General features: G+C 37.0%; 1 protein-coding gene across 2 annotated transcripts in view; it reads right to left on the minus strand.

Annotated features, from left to right (window-relative positions):
• CNTNAP2 (contactin associated protein 2) overlaps positions 1-15,050 on the minus strand; it is a 1,009,321-nt gene that overhangs the window by 516,603 nt on the left and 477,668 nt on the right. For both annotated transcript variants that reach the window (XM_061464593.1, XM_061464594.1), the window contains exons 5-8: positions 11,687-11,890; positions 9,038-9,222; positions 5,726-5,869; positions 16-280 (exon numbers count right to left, since the gene is read on the minus strand). In XM_061464593.1, coding sequence (XP_061320577.1) covers positions 16-280; positions 5,726-5,869; positions 9,038-9,222; positions 11,687-11,890 — 798 coding nt within the window. The remainder of the gene's footprint in view (positions 1-15; positions 281-5,725; positions 5,870-9,037; positions 9,223-11,686; positions 11,891-15,050) is intronic.

Raw genomic sequence — 15,050 nt, forward strand, 5'->3', positions numbered from 1 at the left:
TAAAACAACACTTACCTGATGAGATGTCTATTCGGTTCTTCTTTACTTGGGTGACATTGATATGGACACTGACTTTGCCCTCATTTATGTCGATCTCAACGTTCCCCAGGTCATCTGCAAAGTTGCTGAAGACAAGAAGTCCATTGGGATTCCAGGTTCGGAAAAGGAAACTGACTGAAAACAGGTCCTGGCTTGGACGACCAGGAACCTCAAGGTAACTGGTTGCATTGAAAAAGACAGGCACTGTATGTGGCTCCACACAAGAAAAACTTAAATTTCCCTAAGTAAAACAGAAGAAAAGAAGCAAAAACATAAGCAAAATGTAAGACTCCACTACATTCATAGCAACCTCTAGAAAAGTATTCTCGGTTTTATTAAGCCTTGACTACTGTGATTGATGAAAGCTGCACGTAAAGATGTGCTATTACTATTATTATTGTTAGTGTTGCTATTACAGTGTTGCTGCTGATGTTTCTGTTTTGTCTAGCAATGGTCCCCCTGTATTCTGTTCTGAGCAAATACACAATAAGAGGCAGTCTTTGCCCTACACATTTAAATTCTAAGATAAAGATTTGATAAAAGCAGTAAAATTCCAAATTCAAAGATGCAGAAATTAATCACAGAGAAACTCCAGCTTGTTTGTGGCCACCAAAGATGCCTACGACAGAGCAGTAATTCCTCCTTTTACAAAAATGAAATAAAGCTTTCCAAATACCATTATATCAATGTGTCAATCAATACAGTACATGAAGTTGTGAAAGGACATATAATACCTCATGGAGAGCCAGCCTCTGTTGTGTTTTCTACTAGATAATACTAGATAAGCTAATACTTCATTTCATCAAATAGAAGGATTTGGAGTACATGATCATGATCAATGCACGATGTTTGTAGTAACTCAGTAATTTTCTCTGTAAAAGAAAGTGCAGTTTTCACACTTCAAAATTTTACTCTTTGGGACACTGACAGAAATCCAGTCAACTTTATTGATTGCAAAGCTTTAAAATAGCTCACGCATAAAGGCCAGCAGAACTGGTACCGACCAGATTACCAGCTTGGCAGCCTCCATCATCAGTTAAGAAGATGTTTGGAATAATAGGGAACTAGAGATTTCTTCATACTGATCTCCTAAAGGATTCACTCCTATCTTTATCATCAAACCTCAGCATTACAAACCATGTTCTTTTCATACACCTGTGTTTAATGGGTAACAGAAAATAGCCAAGAATTTAGGAAAATAATCAGCTAAAACAAGTATAGGAAACTTTTTCATTACAGTGTGATGAGCAAAAGTACAACTATTGTCTCAGAAAAGGCAAAGGACCTCCACTTAACTCCTTTGTTGCAAAGGTGCTTGGCTATTCTGAGTGGGGTTTTTTGTTTAAAAATTGCCTAGAGATTGTAAGTTTTTAGCCAACTAGCCATTAAATCCAAACAGTTAACTCGTTTGTTTGACAAGTTTTAGTCTCAGTATTTCCAAGTGTGCACAGAATATTTTTGCTTAAACCACAGATTTTAATTACTGAAAAACAATAAGCTGGAGAGTGACTAAAATACCCTCTGCAACCCTTTGTTAACATTCTACGGTCACAACTACAGTCACGACTTCAGCTACACAGTCCTGTGGAGATACAGAAGGCAACAGCAATTCATAAGAGCTGACATCTCACAGTTCAGTTAGATTCCAATTAAGTAATGCTCAGAAAGCATCTTATTAGACATTTGTAAGAGCTTCTTTTTCTGCCTTGTTACCGAGAGGAACTAACAATTTCCTCGTAACAAGGCGGCTTTCATATCTAACTGACACTCTCCTGTCATCCAGATGCTTTGGATACTTGCATGTATAACACCTATAAATGTTAATGACACTAAATGTATTCAAATCCTTTTTCACACCATCACCAGCCTAACCACATAAAAGATTTCTTGACGAAGTCAAGATATAATTCTAATTTCTTTCCTAGTTAGTATTTTCCCTACTGAGCTACTCATTAATCTGAACAGGATTATCAATTCCCTCTTTGACTGTGAAATACAGCCCATCTGATATAGTTTGCTCACTAGCTCAAAGTCAAGAGTTAGAACTAATCTGCAGCTTGTCTCTATAAAGACATCCCCGTTTTTCAAAGAGAAACAGATCCTTTTCTATAGATTCAGAGTTTCTTGCTGGATAGTTCTCTTGGCAATGACATCTCATAGTCAAAAATATACTGTGCATTTATATTGAAACTACTGGTCTTAACAGAGAATTTTTCATACTACATTGGAAGGGAAATGGTAAAAAGACCTTAATTTGGGTCTCGTGAGCTTTGTATAATGATCTTTAATCTGTCTTGAAAATTAGCACCATGTTTACTTCTTATAAACCAATTTTGCTTACCCACAATCAGATATTACCCCTCATGGAACTACTACCAGGTCTTAAATCCTTTCCCAATTAATAGAGCTACTGGCTGAATGCATTGCTCCCAAATGAAAAATAATGAGTTTGTTAAGACTGCAATACCTGGTAAATGAGGTTCATACCTTACTGGCAATGTATGCTAATGTTTATCGTGTTATTTCAGTACTTTTCTCAAAATACCTTATTATTCATCTTTAAGCTTAACACAATGTTCACTCAACGTAAATAATGTAACGAAGAGTCATCTTAAGTTTATATGTGACTGAACTTAGTAATACAGGGCACAGGAGCTACACAATTGGGTGGAGCATAGACCTAGGGGACGTAAAAATGAAGGGTAGCAAATATGATTCTCCTCACCAGTTTTCAGTTACAGGCTTTAAAAATGTAGAGTCTGTTCTGTAGAAACTAAATCAAATCAGTATTCACACTGCTTGCTCTTAATATACGTCTGGATGGGTTTGATAAAGTGACTAGATTCCTAAACTCAAATTTCTCTGGGCTACTTCTTGTTAGCTGCATATTCTAGCCTCTTCTCACTACTGGGGTAAGGGTCAATATTCTTCAGTTATGCAAGATAATGAAATTCCTACAAGGCTTGTTATATTTTAGTAGAAAATACAGAAAAGTAGACTGGAAGGTTGTTTACAAGCATGTTTCCTGTTTCTGTGTTAGTCCTGAGTCAAGCTATATACAACAGTGAGCACCTACTGCGCTAGTTAGTCACTGCCAACTCTTGTTTGCAGCTTGGTTCGGAAGAAAAGCAGACCCTTCCATTCCCTGTCCTGGCTGTTCTTTTCCCCTGACTCTCCCTTTTGGGCATCTTTATAATTTGTGTCATTTATCTTCTATGAAAACAAATCAGGCTCCACTAATAAGAACAATAACTGTTTATGACCATTCATCTGACTCATCCACCCCAGTAAGCTGTTGCCATTTTACCAGTTACAAAGGATTGTGGATTTTTCCCCCTTATTTTTATCCTCTAAAAGAAATACACTATTAAAGTCAGTGATGGACTTTCTTTAAGTTTAAAGTACTTTAAATTGTCGTTACATCCTTCCTCTTCAGTAAAGAGATGCCTGGTGATGCTTTTTTTTGCTCATATACCTATGTATATGAGACCTAAAAAAAAAAATCAAGATTATCATCTTATTATCATCTTTGATTCTCTGGGCCTCCTCATTCTGTAAAATTAACTTGTCAAGTCCCTTTCACTATGTGATTTCTGAAATTCAACTGCCTGTATCTAAGAATAGTTTTTCTTCTGCCACACACCTCTTTAACATCCTTCTTCCCTCTGTTTTTTTCCCCACCTTATGATACTTCTCATCACCATATTGATTACTCTGCCTGTGTTCCACACCATTACATTTGTCTGTCTTGTCTCTTCATATAATACACCATTTAGGACAGGGTGTGCCTACTGTTGTGGGTTTGTATAGGATCTGCTATAACGGAGCTTTGATCTTTGTTGGATTGCTTAAGTGCCATCATCATAAACATGATTAACGACAACAGTGCTCTCGATCGAGCCTATTTTTCATGGTAAATCAAACTAAAAACTAGGAGAAAAAAAAACACCTTTTGTAAGATACATAAAGATCCATGTTGATTTAGTTAGATTAAAATTGATTTTGCTTTTGAAGAGCTGAAGCGATTTAAGTAATTCTACTGAAAACAAAGCTCACTTCTATTTTTATAGCCATTCTTAGAATTGGAAATCAACAGCACCATCAAATTAAGCTAGCATGCCATAGCCTCCTGATGTAGCACTAACACTACTGAAGCTTCTTATGTGGAGTTTACTTTCATGTTACAGGCAACAATTTTAAAAACAAACAAATAAAAACCAGGGATTATCTGGCATAGAATTTTCGGTCCTGCTAGCTATGTCACACCTGTGAAAGGATAGGAATTGCACTACAGACACCTCTTAAGCAACACTTCTGCTCAGAAAGAGGTTTAAAGAATATGTTCTACCAACTTGCGGTGGGCTCGACTGTGTCATATGGAAAGATTGTTTCTGTACAAAGATGCTTGAAAATCTTGGTTACTTCACAAGCTTAAAATGCACTGCAGAAAGGAAATTACAGGCAATTTTGGAAAACAAGTTAAGCCAAAGATTCTGGAGTTTATGCAACTGGTGCAAAAAGTTCTAAAAGGGGAGCCTTCCTCCATGGCACATGTACCATGCTCTTTGCCTGTGAGAACACTGGAGAAATTAATGCACAGAAAAAGCTCTAACTGCCAGGCTGTATTACTGAGTTTGTACAGGCAAACACCACATGCTCAGACTTATCCTTCATGCTACCTTGACCATCTAGCCATATTGTTCATATGTAAGAGTATGTATAGTAATACTTCAGTATTACTATGTATAGTAATTATTCAGTATTACAATATGCATAGTAATGCTTCAGTATTACTAACCAAGGAGTAAGCAAATAATCAATCCTTTGCACTTCATCATTGCTGCATATGTAGATCTTTACTCTTTACTACATAAAGAGAAAAGCAATAGTGGAACCATACATATACTTAGCAGCAGTTTGTGAATGCTGTAAACTTGTATAGGAGAAAGTCTTGAACAACTTATTCAGACTGTCTCAAATTCATGGCAATAATACATTTATTTCTTACCCACATTGCCTTTGTGTGCAGGCAAGCAATTTTAGGAACATTTAGAGCCTTAAAAATACAGTAATTAAAGTACATTCTTTCTTAATCGTTCTGCCCATAAAGTCCCAAGTTTGAACATGAAAGAAACTATGAATGTTTAAGCAAGAGAAAAAGATAGAATAAAATGCTCATAAGCTGTGTAATGTTAATAAGCTAAATAATGATTTCCAAGTCTAATGTATTGAGGCTTTTCAGAGTTACCAGAGAGGCCTGGAGAACGACTTTTGCACTCCAGCAATCCAACTAGCTCTGCAGGGATGGAAGATACCAGAGTTTAAAGCCACAAGAAAGCTGCAATTGATTTAATAGTAAAGCCTGTGTTGGATTTGGACTACTATAATTTGAGAGGAAAGGAAAGAAGTACTTACTGGTTCAGCTTACTTTCTTTCAAAAAGTAATTATCTGATACTGAAAGTTAATTTTGGAAGGATGAAATGGGACCCCAGAAATAAAGTGCTCAGACATAATAATAAAAAAGAAGTCACATACAGTAAGATCCTTGGGTATGTGATAAAATTTGGTTTGTGTTCTATATCATTCCAGTATACCAGAAGGATACCAGATACACAACTCACAAACCTTCTAGTCTCCTTTGATGGAGAAGCAGAACTGTAGATGACCATTAAATTATGCTCTTACCACATTAGAAGGTTCCAATTTCTTCCTTTTGGCAAGGTCAGTGATATTATTGCCATTGTAGTTGATGCTCTCCATGCAGCCTTTGAAATTTTTCCTGCTGTTAGAACTTGGCTTCCCAGAAAACGGCATGCCTCCAAAGGTTATCTTTAAATGAAACAGAAAATGGCAGGTAGTTACTGGAGGGCAAAGACTTTTACACAAATTTGCTGCAGAAGTATTTTCTTTCTTTGAACACTCGAACACAGTGAATGAGAGAGCTGGCAGTACTGCTTGCAGAAAAGAGAAGTATCAAATAAGCTCTGCAAAAGCAGGAAAAATATCTGTAATGAATTTCTGATTGCAAACATTTATGGTAGTAAATCCCAATTATCATTACAATTGTCCAAACAGACATCACAGTTATTCATCTATCAACTGAACTTCTGATTGCTACTGAACAACATGCATTTGAAACAAAGAACTTAGAATACATGTCCATTCCAGTATTTTTCTGGACAAGAGTAGACAAGGAATTAGCTGGATAATCTGATTCAAATCATTCATTCAGTTCTAACTGCGTGCCAGAGCTCAGACTACAACACAGCAGCAGTGGGCTCCAATACCATTTGTTTCCTTTAACGCTTATACATCTACTTCATCCAGCTGCATTTTACAGAATCACATAGTTAAAAATGCTATTCTGTGTTAGACAGAAGCACTTTCCACCACTAAGAACATGCTTTTATGATGTAGTTATAGTCAATGAGGAGTTACCGCATGACTTCCATAGGCCGAATGACCTCCATGGAGATGAAGACAGCCACTGTAAAGACTCAGCCATCAGAGTCAAACAGGGACTGTTTTTCTCTTAATGCTGAATTTCATTACCCTAAAACACTGGGTTATCCAGAATCGCTACTGCTAAAGAATGAAGAAAACCAAGTGGTTTACTAACTAAAAATGTTCATCTCATGAAGTCTCTCCCTGTCACTCCATAGAGACTATACAGGTCTCTACCACATTAGGGTCTTTTCTGAAATGCTTGGAAGTGAATAAAGGCTACACGTTTTCATTAATGTTTTGCAGCCCAAATGTGAAGAATAAGGGACTCATGAGATTAATCCTTGCAATCTATGTTAAATATTTATGTCCAATAGATGATGGCATAAATAGCAATGACACCTAGTCTTCCGGTCCCACAGATGCTCACAAAAATGTCTACTTATAATCTGCTGCTGAGGTTTGGCAGAGCCAAGCTTTTAAATATTATTCATTGTTAATTCCATTTGTTACTACTGACAGCAGGAAAACGCAGCTCTAGGGACACATTTTCCACTTTAAAAGCATGTAAGATTATCACTTTCTACCCCAAAGAGGAGGTTTTGACTTGGCATATACAGCTATACAGCTGAAAACCTGAATCTTCATGAACAGCACGCACCACAGCCATTTGAAAGCATTTTGCGGGACACATCCTCAGGTATTATAAGGGGACATGACTTGACTTTAGAGCAGACACACCACTTTACATGAACTGGAGAATGTGACTGTGACATTTTAATGGCTGTTAAACCATTAATGTTAATTCTTTTGTATGTTGTAGTCATATGTTTGGACAAGAGAAAATGGAAAGGTAAGCATTTTGAAGGAAAGGATCGAAACTGCAAAAACCACGAACCAAGACATTAAGGACTCATGAGGATTTTCTTTTTTGATCTTGAAACGCAATCAGAACTGATGTTTATTCCTTTTTTGTGCTTACTTAACATTTCTGACTGTAACCTGGAAGCTTTTTTTGATGAAAAATTATTTTTACTCTTCCAGATTTATCCACCATGATTATTTTACCACAAGGGCAACACACTGAAATGTTATCTGTGCTAACTAACTCCAAAACCAGTGAGATAATTGAGAGGAAAGGAATGAGAACAGGTTAAGGCTCCTGCATTTGCATGAACCATAGAAACATGTATCTATACCCATTCAAGTAAGTTCCATTAAACATAAGAGACTGAAATGTGTCTTTGAGAACTGCCAGTGAGGCCTCTAATGTTAGAGAAGAGAGGAAGGTGATTCTCCTGGATCCTACTCTTACTAGGTGTAAATATACTGTATGCAATGTATTACTCATGGAAACATGCTACATACATGTGTGTCTATACACACACACACATATGTATTTGTATATGTGTGCCCATGTGTGTGTATATATATATGCGGGGTATCTATATATTTAAATTGCCCAGCCCTGGCTTGTAATATTCAGCCTAATTTTTCTGTAGTTGGCTCCTTGAAAATCTCTAATAAATCTATTTATGTGAGTTTTCGGAAGCCCGATTCAGATGTTCAGTGCTCAATAAGTAACAGAAGTATAGGCAAATTTGCTCATTATTTTCTCATTCTAATGCTACCAAAGAAGGCATTCATAAAGATCTGTTGGGATATAAGTAAAATGATTCATTTATAATACTATTTTTTTAAACATTCGCATTATATTCTTGATCAAAAGATCATAAAACTATCAATATGCGAGTCAATGTTGATGCCCTCTCACTCTTTAAAAAGTTGCAAGGACATAAATACATGTATTTGGCTCATTAGAAACAGTAAAGAAAACCATTATACAAAGTTTGTAATAACATGCTGAAGTCTGAATAACAATTTAAAGGAACCAAACAAGTTCACAATAGCAGAAGCAGAGTGCAATCAAACAACAAATCCACATCTAAGTTTTATCAACACTTGTGTGCATTAATCTGACTGATCAAACGAAAGTTTCCGTACGACTTGCATCACTCTTTACTGCTTCTTTATTTAAAGAAGTTACTGATGGTGTATTTATGAAAATGCAAGGAAGTACCTACCTAGGAAAGATCAAGATCCATATTAGTAAAAAGGTTCTCATCTGCTTGCTTTGCTAAATAAAAATACTAATTGTCACCACAGAATGAGATTTTTTTTTTATTCCAGTGAAAAACTATCACCTGAATGCGACAGCAGATTGTATGATGTTTCTTTAATTTAGTTCCCACTTACAGCAGCTGCGTTTACAGCTAAGCCTGCTGAGGAACATAGATCTCTCATTTTAAAACAAAAGGCTGAGATGACTTTTCCACCAGATGGAATCTGGAAGGCTAATGAAGAGAAACTTCATTTACACTTAAAAGAGAACAGAGCTGAAAAGAATATTTCAGGAAATGTTAGGGAAAAATAATAAAAATAAATATACAAAAAAAGGTCCCAAAACATTTTAAATTATATTCATTTTCTTTTCTTATTGGACTAATCTTTATAAAGCCAACTGAATGAAAACAAACAAGTTTCAATGTCTACCTCATAATCCAGGTCCAAGTAATCAAATTCTCCATTGGTTCTGAAGTGCTGCATGTGTCTGTCAAGGGTGAGATTGATGTTTCTCCCATGGCGCTCTATGATGATGGAGTGCCAGTGGTGATCATCCAAGAGGCTGCCTGTCATCACGGATGTGTGGCCATAAATAGAGCCAAGCTGGTTGCTGCCTAACATGAGAATAGAAACAACAGCAATTCTCACCTCATACCAGTCAACCAAACATCTTCCTCTTGTTCTGTCAATATTTCACCTGAATCATACCAGACACATAATAAGCTGGAGAAAGTCAGTCCACTATGAAGCTGAGATCTGTCCAGTGGAGAGTTGCTGCCACAAATACAAACAGCTAGACCAAACACACCAGGTATCTGATCAGTGAGCTGTATGAACAGTTACCTGTAACAGTAGTTATACGGAGGTGAACCAGAGAAGCAGTACCAATTTTTCAGTCATAAAGACGTTTTCATCTAGGGAATGCTAGGGGATTTCTGCATTTTCACCCCTTTATAAGGTATTACAACTTCCATATATGTGCTTGGTGGGGATGATCCTAAGTCATGGCAGATAAATCAGAATGGGCCCTGTGACACACACTCAATAGACAGAAGTAATAAAAGTAATGGTTTGTGGTGTTATTCTTCCCCTTCCTGAGGGTGTATTGTGTTTGCAATGAAAAGCTGTCACCTCTGAGCCAGGTCCTGAGATTCCCTGGAACTGTACTGATCTATGACTTTTGAGGAGCACATGGTGCCTGGCAACAGACTTTGGAAACAGCCTTTTCAGCTTAAGTTCTACACTTTGTAGGACCTGCCAGTATAGCTACACCAGTGAGCGTATACGAAAAGGCTTAGTGCAGACTGAGCTAACAGTAGCAAAAACTGTCTTCTGCTAACATAGCTTATTTCAGCCTTTTCTCCTGCAGCAACTTTCCTATTCTGGAAATCAGACTACTGGCAAGAGTACGGTTTTGGAGTTCTCTGCTGTGTCTTCCAGGGGCTTTTGCCAGTACAGCTATGCAAGTGAGAGATCACGCCTCTTTGCAATCTGACTGACATAGCTAAGCCAGCAAAGACTGAGACCATGCATCTCAGCTGAAGCAGCAAATGACTAATACAGCAGTAAGTTAAGAAAAAATGCTGTGTTGCCCAATAACTCAGTACAATCTTCCATGTTCTGAATACACGAGGACCTAAGGCATTTCTGGAGCTGAGAATTTCTTGCCATCAAGCATGCCTGCAAATCGGGCATTAAGGTTTGTGCATGTTGCTAACACATTCTGGCAAATCACACTTCCATGGCTTAAGAAGACAGACATTACTCCCGTACAAATGACCACATTGCCTTTTTGCTGAAGGCCACTGACCCTTCAACAGCTGTTGGTTAGAAACTACGTAAAGAAATCAAGCCATGCATGAGCCTTAATTTCTTCAATTCGGTGTCAAACCCAGGGCAAAGTGAAACCTAAATCCTACCCTGCCTCCCCATTCCTCCTCTGCCTCCATCACCCATGTTTAAAACTATGCCTCTGGATTTCACCAGGCAAAATGAACATCTCTGTCCACTGACTGGTGCAAATACAACACACCCTCAGGAAGGGGAAGAATAACACCACTAACCATTACTTTTATTACTTCAGTCTATTGAGTGTGTGTCACAGGGCCCATTCTGATTTATCTGCCATGACTTAGGATCATCCCCACCAAGCACATATATGGAAGTTGTAATAGCTTATAAAGACAGACTGAAGGTTATGGAGAAACTGGAAATGAATGGGTTAGTATTGCAAAAATAGCTAAATGCTATAAGAAGATATGATTTCCTCCTCATCATCTGCTCACATTGATCTTTCGAAAAAGAAAAGGAGAAAATGCTAGTGGAAATAATTACTATTCAATGTAAATAACGAACAGAATAATTTACTCTTCACATGTCTGTAAGAGAACAAAGGAAAGCTTCATGGAACCTTTTTCTAAAACTCTCTTGTCTGAAGTTAAAAAAAAGCCCAAACCAAACTGAAACCAGATAAATGTGTCTTTCTTCATATAAATGTACAATAAATGTACTTTATAACTACAGTCACTCATGAGCCTGTAGTCTTTCACTGGGAGGGAACAGGGTGCTGGAAGTAATGTATACAGGATCTCATCATACGACTGCCTGATAAACCAGTATGTCTTCCTTCTTAGTCCTCCTTCTCATATTCTAGGAAGGCTGCTGAACCTCAACTTCATGTGGTCTGCTGCTGCCCAGATTGATACTTTTTTGCTGAAGGTTCCCAAAGGTGACCTTTGTTTCTCTAGCACTGACGACAGCATCCTTCTCTCACACAAAGCCTCAGCTGAAGCCAAATGTAATTCTAGCCCGGCTTTTTTGTTTGCTGCAAGTTTCTAACTACAATATATTGCTGATCCTGGTTTTCTGTATAATCTTATTTTCACAGTAAAAAGGAAGGAATAGAACAAACAATCAAAAAAATCATATACAAAGGGAGTGAGCACCATTGTCATCAAATTACCTAATTAAAATGATGTGATTTACCATATTACTGGGGGGAAAAAAGGATGCAATATTTAACATAAATTTGTTGTGGGAGAGTTAAAAAGTACCCACAGCTAAACAACCAAAGCATACCTAAATTTAAGTTTAGAACAAGCTTGGCTTTCTTCAGTTCCAAGGTGATATAGTCTCCTTGCTGTCCTTCTCCGTGGAAGATTACACCTTCGCTTTCAGAGGTTTTAAATTTCAGAGAGATGACATCTTTCAGTGTTTTCATTTTCTTGTTCCTGAATCTGTATGGTAACACTACATGGCCATCAAAATTGATAACATCAGCCCCTAAAGGAAAAAGCAAACAACACTGTTGATGAGTGACTATATTCCCATGGCCACGGGAAAATCAGATGTGCTGTATGTAGATTATACCTGTAGAGAATAAAAAACATTCAAGTGTGATATGCATTGTAAATATATTTTCTCTTGGCTATAATTTAATACTATAAAAAGTAGGAACCAAGCAAGACATAAATTTAATCCATACCATATTAAAAAAAAGCATATTCAGGGGGATAAATACTACAGCTGTACTCAACATCTTCTGGTTTCTTTCAAATACACTTGCTGCCATACAAACTTTCCCAATTATAGTTGAAAAAGACAGACAAACTTCTGAGCAGTCATTAATAATTCATGTGATACCTCTTTAAAATCCAGTATAGGTATCTGTGAAGATTACAAGCAGTAAAACTTGAGCCCAAAGAAATTGCCTAGCAATTCTGAAAGATTCCCCAAGCTATATGTGAACCATAGGCATAAACCTTGTTTAGTTCAGTTTTATATGGAAATCTCACGTTAGCTATGGCCTTAAGTAATTTTGAGAAAAACAAAAGAAAAAAAAAAATCTGTCATTTGGGCTAATTTTTGTTCCAGGTCTGGCTTTGTTCTTTGTTCTTACAACATACGTCAAACACACATTTAGAAAATGCTTTTCAATGAATCTCTGGAACAGTATTTTACACCCTGTTTCAGAGAACAGCCCAACCAAACTTGTACATCCATCTCTGCCATGAGAATTTAAGAACCACCAGAACTGTCTGCTGAGTCAATTTTTAATACTGTTGGGACCTTAATTGCTATCAAAAAACTGCTTATGTACAGCATCTGTACAGGTTGCTTTTTCACGTTCTGTAATTTCCAGAAATATTTTTCACAGTGATAAAAGAGCTCTTTGAATGTCAAAGAAGACCATTTAATCAAGCTTCATGATGTTTAACATTTATTTTCCAGAGAAAAGTATATAAAACCACAACCAGCCTTTCATAAATGGTATCTATTTCATTGTTCAGTCAAAAAAATCCACAACCCATCTTGTATTCATTAACTAAAACACACCCAATTGAGATGGAGGCTCACAGTCATTTTGATTCATGATGCCTATTCATACATCCTTACATCACTGAGCATAACAAGTTTTCAGATATAAAGACCAACACATTATGCTTCCATCATTCAGGATTTTCCCCACAAAGCACTACTATAATAAATAGTCCTCTATTACTTCCAGGTCATTTGTTTTGCTGACACTGTGAGTCTCTGCATGCTGATGTAGTATGTGATATCTGTTTCTGATTGACATAACCATTTGTCATCTGTACATCTCCAATAAATCTGTATGTATAATCACAATAAAGTCATTATCCTCACTTGACACAACCCATTGACTCTCTTGGGATTATTACAAAATGCAGAATTGGGGGACTTTGCTACCTTGCAGAAACTCTGTTAACAGTTCTTAAGACTGATACGGGGGAAGCATGACAGTGGACAGTTGTTGACTGACAGGTCCACCTAACTTATCCTAAAAATAAATTTATGTATCTCAGGGCTGCACAGATCATCACAGCTTGTGATTTTACCTTCACAATGCTGCTGCTTTTTAAGGTAAAGAGTTTTACAGATAAGCAATATTTTCTGCAGACCAGCATCAAGTGTATGTATTTCAGACTCTAGCTGAGATCCACACCTAAGACATGCTATGTTGTACTCATACTCACACACTGGCTCAGTTACAAAGGCCACTAGTATTAACAAAAGGAGCATTAACCATGTCAAAGAAAGCTGCGTTAAACCTGGGAACCAAGTCTCATCACTCTGCTTCATCTGATCAGAAAAAAGTCCAAGAAAATCAACTTTCATTCTCTATTCACAGCAGCCAAAGACTCCATAAAATTCTTCCTGGGGAAGTCAAGGAGTTCTAGGAGAATGAGGACACAGGATCTATAATGAAAGTTTCCTCATGTCTCCATAACATGTCCCTTCTTTTCTGAAAGATTAATAGGCATATGCAATGCATTTCTGTGTCACACTGTTTCTTTAACACAAGAGAATCAGTAGCAGCAGATTGTCAACAACCACTGAGAGATCTGAAGGATCTTCCCAGTGGCCAAGATTTATGTATTTTTTTTTTTTTAATGCATAGACTTTCATGGATCACAATGACCCACTTCCATGTCTGTGGAAAAGAGGTATAAGGGAAGAATTTTCCAATCACTCCTTCAAGTGATATAGAACCATATGTCAACTCTTCTATTTTCTCACCCTTAACTACTAGGCTAGTAATAAAACCTGTGCCATGTATATCTCCCATTCCTTGCATCACTTAACTAGAAGCACCAATTATAGACTCTTACTGCCATTAGAAAGAAGACACATAGACGGAGATGTTATTTGCACAATTATCATGCAGTCTCTGTTCATCTCTGCTTCTGATTAGATAACAAACTAAGACACTCAGACCCACCGGTGACAGATTTGTTGCTAGCAGTTGCATTCTTCAATGGAAGAGATTCAACCATATAACTTGAACCTATTCCAAATCTCCCTAAACTTGCAAAGGCTTTTGATGAGATGATAAACATTGCCCCCCTTACTATTTATGCCAACTAAATAGTGAAGAAATTCTATTCAGTACATAAAACATAAGCACTATCAATTGACTGCAATATCCCATATTTATTAGGATATCTCTCTCATATATAAGAATGTAACAATACATGCTAGAAATACCACTTTTGTTTATAAAATACACTTTTCAATACACATTCCAATCATAAGCTGTAAGTTGAACTAAGCGTCTCAGCCTGATCGATTTTTCTGAATGACAAATTCCAGGAAGTCAAATCAGCTCAAAATTAAATATCCGAATGGCATGTTGCATTTGCAGTGCAAGAAATCCATTAAAATGTCATCAGCATGCAAGGAGCAAATGCTTTCTCAGGCACAGACACAGATGTTGCTCGCAGAAATGAGGCCACCCTGGTTCATACTCTGAGTCTGTATTCAGAAGCAACACTGTGCAGTTTCAGAGGTAAGGTTATCTTGTACATTCTCATGACTCAAGTAAATACATTACTTCTGGAATTTGTTTTGAAGAAACAAAGAAAATGGTTAGAAAAATATTGTAAGAGAGATTGCATCAACCTATTTTTTTTGCTTGCCT

The sequence above is a fragment of the Pezoporus flaviventris genome, unplaced genomic scaffold (genome assembly GCF_033815535.1).
Source record: "Pezoporus flaviventris isolate CSIRO_AGI_PZ_B2104156 unplaced genomic scaffold, CSIRO_AGI_Pfla_v1 ptg000037l, whole genome shotgun sequence".
In the NCBI taxonomy this organism is placed as follows: domain Eukaryota; kingdom Metazoa; phylum Chordata; class Aves; order Psittaciformes; family Psittacidae; genus Pezoporus; species Pezoporus flaviventris.